The sequence below is a fragment of the Cryptomeria japonica genome, chromosome 9, assembly GCF_030272615.1.
Source record: "Cryptomeria japonica chromosome 9, Sugi_1.0, whole genome shotgun sequence".
In the NCBI taxonomy this organism is placed as follows: Eukaryota; Viridiplantae; Streptophyta; class Pinopsida; order Cupressales; family Cupressaceae; genus Cryptomeria; species Cryptomeria japonica.
This window is the reverse complement of record NC_081413.1, coordinates 710,085,945-710,101,992: the sequence shown is the minus strand read 5'-3', so window position 1 is coordinate 710,101,992 and position 16,048 is coordinate 710,085,945. Positions and strand designations below refer to the sequence as shown.

Genomic DNA, 16,048 nt, shown 5'->3' with positions numbered 1-16,048 from the left:
GTCCTCCAAAACTTGCAAGTCCGATGCCAAAACTCTCGAAGTTTCAGACCAAAAATTACACTAGTACTTGCCCAAACTTGGGCAGACTCACCTCATGAGTCCTAAATCACTGATTTTGGGACCTAAGAAATTGCATCATTGATATTTGGGGTGCAATTTTATTTTGAAGTTTTAGAGGTTCATTTCTCATTTTTAGGTCGTACAATTTGGTATTTTTAGAATTTGTGCAACATTTCCAGCAATCATTTGGAGGTTAGTAAATATCTGTGATACTGGTTCGCCTGTCTGAAGGCTCTAGCCCGGATCAGGTCCGCGTGGGTCGTAGTTCACGTTGGGTTCACAATCCAACCAGGGTTCACTCCAGGGGTCCTGGGTTTGTTGTGGGTTGGGGTGAACCCTGGTCGGACCTATTGCGAACCCAGGTGCGAACCCGGGTGAACCCAGGTTCACTGGCTGGGTTAAGTCACATAAAGTGACTTTAAACATTAAAAAATTAATTTTTTTTTGCCTTTTTCAATCAAAAAACCATATGGCATATGACATAATATGATATTATTGAAATTTTGAACTATCAATGATTCAATTGGCATTTGGCATTTGGCATTGATCAATGATGAAGTAGCATACTATTAAATGTATTTAGATTTGTAATTTTGTATATTTCTTAAATTTTTTGCATATATATATATATATATATACAGACAAACCCAACCCACAAACCGAAAAGGCAAAAAAAATTTTGCCCAAACCCGAACCGGTAACTTAGGTAAATATATACCATATTGAATTTTGTATAATTAATTTCAGCTACAAAAATTGGATTTATGCATCATCCAAGTAATTTACATTTTCTGTAGTTTGCTTTCCAATTGTTTGATGAAATGTCTACTTTCACATTTTTGGACAACAATTTGACATAATTCTTGGATTTGGTTATTTAGGAATAATAGTTTCTTATCTTTCAAAATTGTAATAAACTGGATGGTTTACTACTAGTTAGAAGTAGCATTGATATTGTAAGATCCTAGATGGTTTACCGTTGGATCCATGCTATTATTGTAAGAAGATTTTAGATGGTTCACAGCCAGATCACTTTTTATTTGGCAGTGATTCAGAATCAAATGATATAGTTTTCCATTTTGGCATTGACACATTTCGACTTGTTATCTGCCAGTTTGGCATTGATCAGAATTTGCATCTTATTATCTACCTTTTTGGCATTGATCAATTTTGTCAATTTAATATTGTTTTTAATTTGGTCAGCTAGGTGCCAATTAATTGCTTATTATTTGTATTGTCATCATTCTAGGCTTTTTTATAACGTCAGGAACTTTGTGATAAAAAAGAGCTAGGATTTGAGTTGATTGTTAAGATTTGGTGGATTTGAGCTAACCATCTTTCCAAGGACATCACATAGAATATATTAGAGTTTAGATTGTACACTAGAAATTCCCAATGCGTTGTAATAGTTTAGTTTCTTTCCATTTGAATGTATGTGTTCCATGAAGATATATAATTTTTTAAGTCTTTTGGGTTCAATTATTTGAATGCATTTGGTTTAGGGTAATGATGCACATAGAGGGGTTAATTCCAGTCTAATAGTTGTGTCAACATAACACTTCATTTCAGTAGCATGCCATTGTGGATAGAGCACCAGTGATTCATTTTTCTGAAGAATGCATTCTTTTCACCAGAAACTCTGTTCCTTTTGTTGTTTAATGGACTTTAAAATGTGAGCAATACATTTTTTAAGAAAGAAAATTATATGCCCCTCATCAATTTTTCTACCAATTGGATGCTTGAATTGATGGTATGCAGGAGCACAAATGAGAGCAAAATCCCCATAGGCTTGTCATGTTGCTTCCTGAGGTTATGGGATCTCTTTGTCTGGGCAGATAGGTTTTTAATCTCCTGGTCAGCTAGTCAGAATATAAGGAAGTAATGTTTTAGGAGGACAAATTGAGCTGACTTATTGTGGTTGTGAAGTCATACCATATTGCATAGAAATAGGATCAATCAATCATATAGAAAGTTGGAGCATAATGAAATCAAGTGAAAAAACAATCTGCATAAAGTGATTCTTTAGCTTCTAGAACAACTCTCCTTAATTTTCATTGCCATAATGCCAATGAAAAATATCCAGTTATTTCTTTTCATTCTTTTATATGAAATGATAATTGTTATCATTTATTATTAAATATTTCTTTTATGTAATTGATTGTGATGTATTTGCAGCTGTATGACAATAGTAAGCTGTAAAATACTAAAAACAACACAATACAGTTTGCTTGGATATAAAAATAAATGGTAAGTGATTTATATATTTCACATTGATGGCAGCCCCTACTAGAACCATACATGACCTATTTATTCTAGATGATGGGTTGATATTCAAGGCACTTATCAATTGTGTTATGCTTGGATTTTCAGTTTTCTATTAAAAATCTCAAGACATTATTAATGGTGCTTTACTTGTCTCTTATCAAATTTGAAATCAATCTAGTTCATTTTTCCATCTTTTTTGTTTCATGCTGATATCTCAGAATGACATACAATGTTTAGTCTCATCAATTGTTTCCAATTAATTTTTATCCCTTCTTTGTTCACAAGTAATACTAATATTCTGATTAACAGGGAATTTATACCATAAATTGGAATTAAGTATCCTTTTAGGTTTTTTCCTCTAGTCAATTTGATTTTTTCATATCTAGAAAATATGGTTCTCATATAGTTGCAATACTATGTCAGATGGTATGGGTTTTCTTATCATGCTATATGTAATGCTGTAAACTGAGAACCTGTCATTTCATTCATTGTATGAGAAAACTGTTCATTGTAATGACACCTAGTATTAACATGATGTAATTTGGTGTATGCAGAATTTGAAGACAGCATGTATCAGCATATGAGGGCATGGATACTTTCATGCTTCTTGTGGATAGCAACAGTGCATGCCCAAATAACAACAGAGACTTCTTTAGATCTAAGCGCTGGAAAAATCAAGTCTGCAGTCTTCAAGTCCCCAGCATTTATTTTGGGACCTGGAGAAGTCCAAGATAAATGGTATTATGGTATTGATTTTCCCAAAGGCCATATTGCACTCAAGGGTTTTGATGCAGAGGTTGTAAATGAAGATGGTAACTCGGTCCCTTTGTCTGAGACTTATCTGCATCATTGGGTAGTTAACAGGTTTTACCACAAGACACCTATAACAGAAGAACAGAGAAAGCCAAAAAATGAGATACTTACCAGTTCAGACTATATCTCAGCAGGAAATGATGGTATTTGCCAAGCTAACGTTCTTAGCCAATACTTTGGGCTTGGATCTGAAACACGTCATACCAGTACATTCATTCCTGATCCATATGGAATTATAGTTGGAGATCCTAATGAAATACCTGAAGGATATGAAGAGTCATGGTTGTTGAATGTGCATGCTATTGATACAAGGGGTGTTGTAAACTCCCTTGGTTGCACAGAATGCAAATGTGATCTCTACAATGTTACAGAAGATAGTTATCATCGTCCACTTAGAAAAGATTACATAGGAGGCTTAAGGTGTTGCTATGATGGGACCCAGTGTCAACTGAAAGAAGGGGTTCAAGGAGAGAAAATAAAACTTTACTTGAAATACACTATACATTGGATGGATTGGGAGGAAACTATTGTTCCCGTTAAAACATATATCCTTGATGCTACAGATACCGGAGAACGGTCTGTTGATCAATCAAGCTCTCATGACTATGTTGGTTGCCATGTAAGTTACCAACTGGTTTATCTCAATTTATATTTTTGCTTTCATGTGCAAGCAACAATAACGTCCAAAGAATGTGGTTTTAGTTAGTGTTGACAGTTTCCACAATACTAGTACTGAGGGAAAAAAGTTACTATGTTGAAACTCTAATTTAATTGCACATGAGGTTGGTTTAAAAGAAAGATAATGACCTCCATTATACTTTCCATGTTCCATTTTCAATTGCATCCAACATAATTTAGGTACTTTCCCTCTAGCACTCATCCATGCATGGGGTTAGTCTTCCATCTTGAGCTTGTTTTTGCCAATTCCAATGATTCTAGTCGTTGTCGGCTGTTTTTCTATCGTGTTGCCTCTTCTTCCTTTCGTATTTATTTATTGGGGACAGCAAAAATACCAGTTTAAACCTGCATAACTGTTGTGGTGATTCCATAAACTCCAATGACAAACAAAACCACCTATTAACGTTATGTAACTGTTGGGGATGAGCTCTCCTAGTTGTGGGACCAACCATATGGATCTAGTTAATGCCTAGATTCACAAATTAAAAAACAAAAGGATACACTCAAATGTCATAAGGAGTATTGGACATAGCACACAAAATAATCCATCATGATAGTGATTTCAATTTGGCATATTTTCCTTGCAAATGAAATCAATGATAGTCCACATAAAATATTCTTTAGCTTAGGTAAGACTTTTTGATACCAATTTTGATAGTTGTGCTAGTGTTTATCAAGTAGAAAATCCTTAGAAGAGAAGAAATTGTAGACCTCACTTATTGGCCAACTATTACTTTTAGGAAATGGGTATGGCAAAAAGGCATTGATAGATTGAATCAAGAAAATAAGTTGGGAGAATGGTTAGTTGAGATAAAAGATATAGTCAAAGCCAACCATAGGGTACCTCTAGGCTTGATGAGAAACTCAGTCCATGTATTAAATAAAACTTTTCAGCAGGATTGGACTATAATAAAGGTCTTGAATAATAGTGGTTTCCAAATGAAGAAGCATCCCCTTGTGGAAAATTTGAAGACAATTGCAGAAGAAACAAATGTAACATAAGCCAAGAACCAAAAGAAACAACTCCAGGCAAGTAGGGCACACAAGAATAAGAGAAACACAAAATTGTATTGGTCGTGTTTCTCCCTAGGCTTAAAGAATCAATTTAAATATAATGGAATGCAATGAGATACATGCATTAATCTTAGCTTGTGTGTATATAATTCATTCAAAGTGAAGAAATTAACAAGGCTCAATATTATTACACGATGCACAAGGTGTGAGGTTACATGGACCATAAATAAGTATATGGAGATAGGTCACCCTTAGTATTGTACCTAAACATCCTCCCCAAAGGTTGACTATTAGTCTATTATTGTCACCTTACTCTACATCATCCTTGCAAGGGAGCTCAGAGTCAAATCTGTACATGGAGCTTAAAGAACAAATTCTTAGTAAGAGCCTTCATGAAGATGTTGGCAAGCTGCGCAATGGAGGAATCATGCCAAAAAACTACATAACCATCTTGAAATTATTGCTTGACATATTGCATATAGATCTCGATGTGCTTTGTCCACTAAGGGTGGACAAGAGTATGTATCATCTAAATGGCACTCAAGTTATCACACTGTGTGATTGTGGGGATTGTCTAAACCAATTTACAAATATCGAATGTGAAGCCATATAAATTGACATGCTTCCTCATTTGCATTGAAGTAATCATCCTCGACATAGATAAGGAGATAGAAGCTTTCTTCTTTATCCTCCAATAGATAGGACTTCCCCAAGAGAAAAAAATTAGCTAAAGGTACCATTCTAGCTATCAAGATCCTCTACATAGGCAACATCATAGAATCCTAAAAGAAGAGGAGTACTACCTACTACATAATGAATCCCAAACCAAAGACTACCCATGATGTATCAAAGGATTTGCTTAGTTGCCTAAAGATGAAAAAAATGAGTTGTTTGCATTAACCCTAAAACTACACTGATTTCAAAGGAAATGTCAAGCCAAGCATGCATGAGGTAGATGACACTACTATCATATTGTGATCAACAAGACACGATTCAGGCATTGGAGAATCCTAAAGTTGAGTACCTATGGATAATTGAGTGAGAGATGTACTATAATCCTAAGGATAGAACAACTGAAGAATATCTGTGAAGACCCCCAAGACCTTCAACTGAAATCTCTCTGGAATGTATCACTGAATTTTGTTTGTTTTCTGAATTTTTTGTGTTTTTGGCAAGGGTAATAAATGCATAGGAAACTCACAATGCTGGAAACTAAGAACTCAACTTGAATGCATTAAAATAATTGTGATTACAATGCTTAAATACTGATCAAATCAATTTATAGATTCCAACTTGTATGTTGATTCAAAAAACAACTACAATGCCAAATTAAAAACCTGATATACTGTAGCAGCAGACATAGATTGATTCGATTCTCCTAAATGAGCTTTTCTTGGGCCACCAAAATGCTGTGAATGTCTTCTAGAATGCAAGAGCCTCCTCCAAATATTTATTAGAATTTTTCCAGCACCCTCAGTCAAAATCTCCCTATACACAAGAGTGCCCAGCCAGGATGAATGGTGCCTTTACTAAAATCTGATACAGCCTGTACAATCAACAGCTGTATGGCCTATGAATGATTGCCAATGCCTTGCAAAGTACTGCTCTTATTCTGCTATCCAATCCAATCATAAAACTCCTCCAATCTGATCATAAACTCTTATGAATTCTCACAAATTTAGCACAAGGTTGACCTCTGGATGAAGCCAATCAAATTAGCAATCTTCAGTTGATATTTCACAACCTCAGTATGCTGAACAATGAAGCATGAACGTTCTCCCATGTCTGGAAATGATTGAAAATCTACAGAAACCCTTGGTCTCTCACAAATCCCAATGCTCCCATGAAAAGACAAATTAAAATGCTCAAAAGATAAAATTGATTTCCTTTAGCTGCCTTACATATTTCCTCCATGAAGTCGATCCCTCTAAAAAGCATTTAATTTGCATTTATTATGACATGAGCTTGCACTTTAATATTTTATATTAATCTTCTTGGCCTAGGTGTTCAAACAATTAATATTATGGCCCCCTTTTAATGATGACTTGACCCCTTCACATAATGTGCAATTATAACATTATTTTATATTGTGCCTTTAATGATTAATTATTAATAAAGTATTACTTTATTAATAATTAGAATAACATAACTCCATGAATACTCATTATTTCTCGATTCTATTTGAACCAGGGAGTCAACCACTGCATCCAATGCGCATCCATCTGCCTTACTAAAAATAGTAAGGGTCCCTCTCAAACATCCACTGACTTACTATAAATAGAAAGTGTGTGAAACTAAGCCAGACGAAGGCCAAACCTGATCCAACTAGACTCTGGAGAAGATAGATGCCAACCACTAACCAAGAGTCTGCCCCAATGACCCTCTATCCAAACCCATTAGCCTACGAGGGTCCATTGATAGGCTAATCTCACTGCATACTGATGACTAGCTAGGAGGGGACATTACAAGATCTGACGAATATTTTGGCTTAGATGAAAATTCTAGCAATAGTTTGAGAGGTTTGGATTCTTAAGAAGTGCAGAAGGTCAATATTGATCATTTCAAAGGAATCAGGTAATTTTCCTTTGAACTCTCAAATGAGAGAAGGAAAGTCTCCTATGACGATCATGTCATTAACATACAACACAATAATGAAAATATGGCCATCTCAATGGCAGCTGTAGAGATCATAGTCGCACACATTGAACAAATAGGCAAAGATGAAAAATTGATGGATCTTCTCTACCAATCTTTAGATCCTTACTTGAGTCTAGACAATGAATTTTTGAGTTTGAAAACAAGTGGAATATTGCTATTTTCTTGAAAATTTGGTGGCTACTCCATGAAAATCTCCTTCTATGCACACAAAGAAAGTTACTCTTGACATCCATTTGATGAACTTTCCACATAAGGGATGTGGCAAGGGAGAGAACATGAATGCAATCCATTTTGGAAACAGGAGAAAAAGTCTCATTGTAGTTGATCCCTCCCTTTTGAGAGAATCTCTTAGCCACAAGGTGTGCCTTATGCTTGTCAACTTCCCTATTCTCATCAAATTAGGTCTTATAGACCCATTTGCAATAGGCAATGCTGGCCTTCTAAGGCCATGGGGCAACATCCCAAGTATCATAATGCTAAGGGCTTCATACTCTTGCTATATTTCCTTCTCCCAATGGGCATGTCCATGATCTTTCTTATAGGAGATGGGGTCAAAATATTGAGCTATGAGAGATCAATTTGTCTTGGATAGAGTCGTGTTGTTTGTCTGACCAAGAACTTGAAGAATGAAAGCAAGATCCTCCGACACCACTTGGGAATTTTTCTTGAAATGGAATGGTATATTAAGGAAGCACATGTTCTTTTGTTGGGAATGAGATCATGGCATCCTCAGACAAGATAGGCTTCAGAAGAACCTTCTAAGTAATGGACTAATCGGCAGAAAATTCAGTGGAAGTTGATTAAGGAATAGTAATGCTCTTAAGAAAGAAACAATTTGGAATAGTAGGTAGAATGATGGGTAAATTCTCTTTAATATTATCATCCGATGGATGAATCATTTGAGATATCTCTTTAGGAGATGAAAAATCAAGCATCTCTATAGAAAGCAATTAAGGGAAGTCTGAGAAAGACAACACCTCTATCAGCAATGCATTCTTGAAATGGAATGGCAGATTAAGGAAGCAGTTGGGAATGAGACAATGGTATCATCAAACTAGATAGGCATTCGAAGAACCTTCCAAGTAATGGACTGATTGGCAGAAAATTCATCAGGGGAAGTTCATTAGGGAGTACTAATGCTCTCAAGAAGGAAACAATTTGGAATAGAGGGTGAAGTGATAGGTAAATTCTCTGTAATTTCTCTCTAGTATTATCATCTGATGTATGGATCATTTGAGATTTCTCTTTAGGAGATGAAAAATCAAGCAGCTCTATAGAAAATACTTAAGGGAAGTCTGAGAAAGACAACACCTCTGTCAACCTAAGTTACCGGGTTCGCCTCTGGGCCCCCCTGGTACGGGTCCGGGTTCGACCGGGTCCGTGGTACGGGTCCGGTTCGACCTGGGTTCGACCAGGGTTCGAAAAACCCAGAGTGGGTTCGACCCTGGTCGAACCCAGTCGAACCCGGGGTCGAACCCAGTTGAACCCGGGCAGACCCAGTCGAACTTGGGTGGCTGGGCGGCCTGTAAAGTCAAAAAACAATGCAAATTTAATTTTTTTTTCAATTCCGCCTTGTAAAAAGTGAAAGTTATAACCTTAATAAGCAGAAAATTAGACGTTTTAAAAAAACAGAAAACTGATGCACGCCATGGAGTTCTGTGTGGGTTTGAAGGTTGTGATTTGGTGTTGGCGGCGGGGGCGCTGCCCCTCGACCCCGCCCTGTACCGCGACAGGGAGCGCGCCCTGGGCGCTGCCCCGGGACCCTGCAAGGGGCGCTGCCCCTCGACCCCGCAAGGGGCTCTGCCCCTTGACCCCGCTGGGGGCGCTGCCCCCAGACCCCCGCAAGGGGCGCTGCCCCTTGACCCCGTTGGGGGCGCTGCCCCCAGACCCCCGCAAGGGGCGCTGCCCCTTGACCCCGTTGGGGGTGTTGCCGGCAAAATCCAGGTCCTCAGTTTGAAAAATTAAACTTGGATGTTCTTAGTTTGAATCCATTTAATGATCAAACTTTAAATTGTTGAAAGTTGAAACAATGATACTTGAATATTTTATCATTTTGATATTAGACTTGATGTATATGATGCTGTTATGGTATGATCATGATGCTACGATTACAAGTTTATGTTGGTTTTGTTGTTTATATGATGCTATGTGACATGCTAATCTTAATTCATGCTTATAGGTTGCATATATATATAATTTACATGTTTTTGTACTAACGAACCCAAACGAACCCAAACCCCTTTTCAAAATTTTGCCGTACCGGCGTACCGGGTTCTTCGAACCCGAACCGGTACCCGAACCCGAACCGGTAACTTAGCTGTCAACAAAAAATTTCTGAGTTTCAAGGTTGAATAACCTTTATTTTTTGGACTCCTTGCTATACCCAACTAGGATTCACTTACAGATCTTAGGTTCTATTTTGTGATAAATTTCATCTTAGATGTGGGCCCAAGCATCAGTTACAAAGACTCTTAAGCGAGAAATCTTTGGTTGATCACCTATCAGGTCTTTGAAAGGAGTTTTTCCCTTTACCTCATGAGTTGTATTACAATTTATCTTCCCCCCAAAACATCAAATCTATATGTTTGTTATATAGAATGCATATAATAGTTTCCATGATTACACAAATTTTCCTCTTAGCCATCCCATTTCACTGTGGGGTATGGTGTGCCATGCGCTAGCAAGTTATGCTGTCGTTTGTGAGAAATCTCTTATCACTCTTATTGATGTACTCTCCTTGTTTGATCTAGATGCACTTTATTCTCAAATCCATCTTTTTCTTTGTCATGGCCTCAAAGTCCATTAGTAGATCAATAGGAATCTAGAGTAATCACCAACATATTGAAAAATATTTGGCTCTTGAGAAAGAAGGTATCCTCATCCATCCACATATATATTTATGAATGAGATCAAGTGGAGCAGAGGCTTTGTGAATTAAGCTCTGTGGAAACACTTCCTTTTGGCATCTCCCCAAAGGACATCTTTCACATACTTCACTTGGAGGGTAGGATGGAGGGAGGCCCTCAAACAATTTCATGCATGATCATGTTCTGCATGGATCCAAACTTGGTATGTCCCAACCTTTGATGCCAAAGAGAGATTATGGCATTTGTCCTTGCAACCCTAGTTGCATACATTGATGTTCTACACAACGTATTTCCCTCTCCTAATTTGTACATCTGATTTGCTGCATCACAATGCTTGGAAGCTATGACCATGTGCTCATCATCAATATCCTTGTCAACCCACTTGTCTAGCCAAAACTCAACCTTTTTGTTAGTGTGTGTATTTTGGCACACATAAAGAAATTTAGGACCAATAGATGGAATGTGATGTATCTTACTGAAATTTGCATTTCCAATGGAAATTTCAAAGTTGCATTGCCAAGGGAAATTTCACGAGTATTGGAGACGATGAGTGTCGAATCATCCTCTAGTGTGATGCATTCACCCTAATGAAGATGCCACTAATTAAAGAACAAGCTCTTGTGGTTATTCATATGTCGACTAGATCTCGAGTCAGTTAGCTAATTTGAAGAAATCTAGGGGTGAGGACAACATAAAAGGTGGTGTCAGTTTGACTGGAAACTTGTTGCTATGATTATGCATAGCATGCTCCTTTATATCTCAAATTATTTGTCAGCAATGGATTTTTGAATCAAATCTAACAAGTCAGCATGCCCTTTTACTAATTAGTGGTGTAATTTAGATGGTTTGGATCATATATGCATTCAAACTCAAAATTATTTTCCAGCTCAGTGATCCAATCCAAGAAGGCTTCTAGATTTAAGCTTCTCAAGTGGCTTGGGAGATCAAACCTTGGTTTGTTTCATCGTTCATCAATATTAAGGAAGAAATTTCCTCAGCAGATAGTTCTTCCTCTGAACTTGATGCACCATCATGTGATGCTTGATCTACTTGCTTTTTATCATTGACATCTGTAGCCACAATTATTCTGTGCCTTTGTACAGTCTCAATAGGTTTGAGCTTGGCTTAAATGGATCTCATTGTGTTAGCCAGATCATCATGCTGTGCTCTAGCATTTTTGTTATTTCTCCTACCACCTTTGTGGGCAATTTAAACTTTTGGACCACCTGTAATGCAACTCTCACACGAATTGTCTTCAAATATGGAGAAAAACTCACCTCTTTCAGGACTTCAAATTGATGCTCTAATACCAATTGCTGCAGTGATGGTAGCAAGTCAAATGAGCAATCAGTTATTGCATGCACAAAGTACACAATGGAAAAAACAAAAGAGAATGTCTAAGAGAATTATTGCCATGGTTATGAGAAAATATATCATTACAAATTATTGACTACTCATTAATAGCAAGTGCCAGCATAGATGTTTAAGACTCTTTGCACATGAATCCAATAGTGACGTTAGTGATCACCATATTCTAGTTTAATCCACAATTGAGCGACTTCATCCTCAAAGCCAATGTATGCATTTGGAGTCTGCTCAATGCCTTATCTGTCAACGTCTGAATTCTTGTGCTAGTATCTAGTGCCAATGACCCAATTTGCTAGACCTATATAGACTTAGGATGATGCGGTAGTTCAAGACAGTTCACCCTTCCATAATAATTGATTCAACTTCTAATGCACCATTTAAATAAATAATATAGTTGTCAGCATTTGACACATTAACAAGTTGGATGCTGTAACACATTACCAAGGATGTTTGGGAACAAAGATGGCGTGGAATCACCCATAGCATATCGACTTAAAAACAAACTGCACCCTCAAGGACTTTGTATGCGGACAACAATTTGTGTGCATCAAAGAATTAGTGTGCACAACTTTAGAAGTCAATGTATTGGGAAAACCATACTGAAAGTCTCTAACAAAGCAACCAATGTGTAGATCAAGGACTTGCACACAAACACAACAAAGAAAACAAAACCATGTGCACGACCACAAATTTGTGCACTAAACATATTTTTGAGTGATGCGAGATTGCATGACCCCTGAGATGCTCCTGGATAAGATAGGAGATGAAGACACATGATAGAGCTTCCATTTGGTTAAAATTTTGGAAAAGCTTCTCAAACGTGGGGAAGGGGAATGTTGTGCGCCTAACATGATGTGAGCAATTTTATTCACAATCCCTTTATATGTTAGAATGTAATAAATTGAAAATATTTGTAATAAAACTGCAACATTAAATTGTAGCAATCTAGTCATTTTGTGTGGTAAGGACTAACTGTTATGGGTCTTCAATTCAATGTATTTAATCAGATGGCAATTACTTGTGGAATAAGAAACCCTTAATTTTAACTAGGGTTTACAAACTTCTCTTCTAGACATTTTTGAGTTTTGCATTCCATTACTTTTTTGGTATGGCAGGTGCAACCCATTCTTAACTATGCAAGTGTTACCATGTTTCTTTTTTTGTTCATTTTGTGCGCATCTACCTCTTGTGATGTAGGTACACCATATGCTATTCTCCAACTAAAAAGATAAACACCAAAGTGATCCTATCCACCTCTAATTTCACCAGTCTAATATAGATAGTAGCTGATTGGTATTTGTTTTCGCTTTAGGGCATTACACATCTTGGTGGCTTGGGATCCTTGGAATTAGAACTTTCATGTAACTATGTAGAGCATTACGGCATGAAGATGTGAGACCTCTTCATGTTTGGGGTTGGTGCCAATATGTGGAGATTAAAAATAGTAGACGGGGCAAATCTAGTGCTTTGTCTCTACAACCCCCTCCCCAATACCCATATCACGGTTAGTCCTGCAACATTCCCATTGCTTAGAAGTTGCTCAAAACATAACAACCTTCCCAAACCCTTATTATTTCAAAATATTTTCAATTCATATCATAAACGAGGATAATCCACCTTCTCCTCTTTCATATTTAAAAATATTTATCTTTTTGCACTTCCAAACACTAATTATTCTCACATTTCTGGAGAAATGCAACTATTAATGGATAAATCAAATCTAGAGAAGCTTAATGCATGAGGCGAGTTGAGCTTGAAATAAACCTTATCCATAATTATATGTAATGCCCAATAACTCGAAATAAACCTTATCCATAATTATATGTAATGCCCAATATCCGCAATGTACAAAGTCTAACAATGCATTGTAAACCAAAGCTAGCAACCTTTACAAATGTGCTATTTAAAAATAAGCTTCGTGTCAACTTTTATTTGGGAAATACAAAATACTTTTTTTAACAAAAAGAGTGGTGCACTGGATCTTATTCAATTTACTACACTAGATATCTTAAAACTTTCTCTTGGCTATGGCAGTGCACTTTCATGTTCAGTTGGCACAGCAACGGTACATGAATGTCTTACTGTAAATGATTGCTACACTAGTGTCTCTATGGCTCACAATTACCCCCTCCCCTAGCTCCATTTTTTATCAATGCAATAAAAACAGCAAGCTAGAGGTTTAGTAATAATATCATAACCCAAAAAACAATTTTTTTTTGACATCAATGCTAAATACAAGCTCTATAAACAATATTCCTCTTACACCTTGCAAAATAAAACTTGTGATTCATTCATACAGTTTGGAGGATCAATTTGCAAAAGATCATAATAATAAAGCTCTGGAAATAAAAAGGTTAGTTATTTTACTAAAACTGTTTTTCCTGTGACATCTAAATTATGATTTCATCCACAGTACTTATTTTAATTTGTAGGCAAATATAACATAAGCTACATTACATCTTCCTCCAAGAGCTTCCACATTTGTAGTTTGCTAATCACTTTCGAAGCAGGTTGAATATGATATTCCACAATGTAGTGAAGGTATTCATTCCCCTGGTGATTGCATTGACATTCGTGAAGCACATATGGTCATACCACAAGGTGGCGATGTAATTTATGCTGTCGCACACCAACATACTGGAGGGGCTGGCATAACACTTTATGGCCAGGTATGAATTTCTCATCTCAACCAGTTATGATGACTCATGGGAATATTAGAGAGAGATATTTTGATCTCCTTGATTCTGAGTTTCTAACTCTGTTTCAATGACTCCAGTTCATGATTATTGCTTTCTTTCCAATTGATGGTACATTATATAGTTGATTTAACACAATTTATAATGGTTAGGATGGTCGGGAGATTTGCACATCGTTGCCAATTTATGGTGAAGGAAGAGAGCCTGGTAATGAAACTGGTTATATTGTTGGAATGGGCTCATGTTATCCAGAGCCTGGGAGCGTACAGATACATGGCGGGGAGACTCTAAAATTACAATCCAAATATAGCAAAGAACGCAGTCACACAGGTGTTATGGGTCTTTTCTATCTTCTCATAGCAGATCCCATGGAAAACAGGGCTCTCTATTCTCATCAACCAGTAAGTTACTATTTAACATTCGTCTTCTTTATGAATGAAGTATTCCATGTTCCAATTGATCTTATTGTTTTAATTTTAGTGATGCATCCTATATTACAGTGAAGAACAAGATATTTTGTTTCATGTTTTTCTCCTTATAGACAGAAAATTTCAGATATAAAATGATCAAATCAAATTTACAATAGAGAAATAATTACAACCCATCCTCTTAAACGCAGGAACAAGCAAGCTCGCTTCATGTAAACAGATTTCTTCCAATTGGCCTTCTGATTGCCTTTGCCCTCCTCGCTGGGTTGGGCTTAGCGGCTTATTCTATCAAGAAAAGGAGAGAAGATGGTTACGAGTATATTATTGCATGAAATGGGGCAAATAAAGTATCAACTTAAATGTTCTACCAGGGATGCTGCTTATTTTCTAATGGCTGATGTAAAAATTGGATTTTTATTATTAGTTTGAAAGCTACTCTGTTCATAGTACCATATACTCTAGTTTCTCTCGTCTCTATTCCCACTTGAAGTACTGATATTTATACGCTCGTAGCAATACAATATTTATATATTATATAATGTTCTGTACGGCTGTTCAGTATATGGTATGGTAACTTGCCTAGAAAGTGATTTTTTATTGCATCTTGTTACATGTTTTGTTTCCTTTCCACCCACAAGTAGTTTTGAGCGGGGAACAATCAGATATCCTTATTAACTATATGCAAGGAATCAATGCTTCGTATTATGTCTATTTCTTGCTTTGAATAGCAAGTCTCAGACTAAATTAATTTTTATTTTTTTCAACTCACGCTTCATATTATGTCTATTTATGCTAGGTAGTTTATGGAAACAACGAATTGTTATTGTGCTTAGTCTTTAAATTTGAACTTCTTTTGTGTTTTTATATCATTTAAACCATTTTTTAATTATATTTAAAAAATTTCAAATATTAATTTTATACATTAATTCAATATTTATTATTAAAATTTAGAAGAAACTTTGTTCTCGAAATCCATCCTTAATACTTTCATTCTCTATACTCAAAATTTAGAGAAACTTTGATATTAAGTAAGGTCTTTAACATGCTCGTTGGAAAACAACTAATTTTAATGATAAATCAATTTTATAGGTTAAATTGGATCTCTGATTCATTTAAACTCTTCGACTTGAGTTTCACTTTTGAAATATTTAATTTGAACACAATTACAAAAAAAGAATTTAAAAAGACTAATAAATGTAGT

The 16,048-nt window shown here is 36.3% G+C and overlaps 1 protein-coding gene across 2 annotated transcripts in view; it reads left to right on the top strand.

Moving 5' to 3' along the window:
• LOC131073835 (uncharacterized) overlaps window positions 1-15,395 on the top strand; it is a 30,178-nt gene extending 14,783 nt beyond the window's left edge. For both annotated transcript variants that reach the window (XM_058010351.2, XM_059210905.1), the window contains exons 2-5: window positions 2,880-3,757; window positions 14,234-14,392; window positions 14,572-14,820; window positions 15,039-15,395. In XM_058010351.2, the coding sequence (XP_057866334.2) occupies window positions 2,894-3,757; window positions 14,234-14,392; window positions 14,572-14,820; window positions 15,039-15,179 (1,413 nt within the window). In that variant the 5' untranslated portion in view covers window positions 2,880-2,893 and the 3' untranslated portion in view covers window positions 15,180-15,395. The remainder of the gene's footprint in view (window positions 1-2,879; window positions 3,758-14,233; window positions 14,393-14,571; window positions 14,821-15,038) is intronic.
• The last annotated feature ends 653 nt before the right edge of the window (window positions 15,396-16,048 follow it).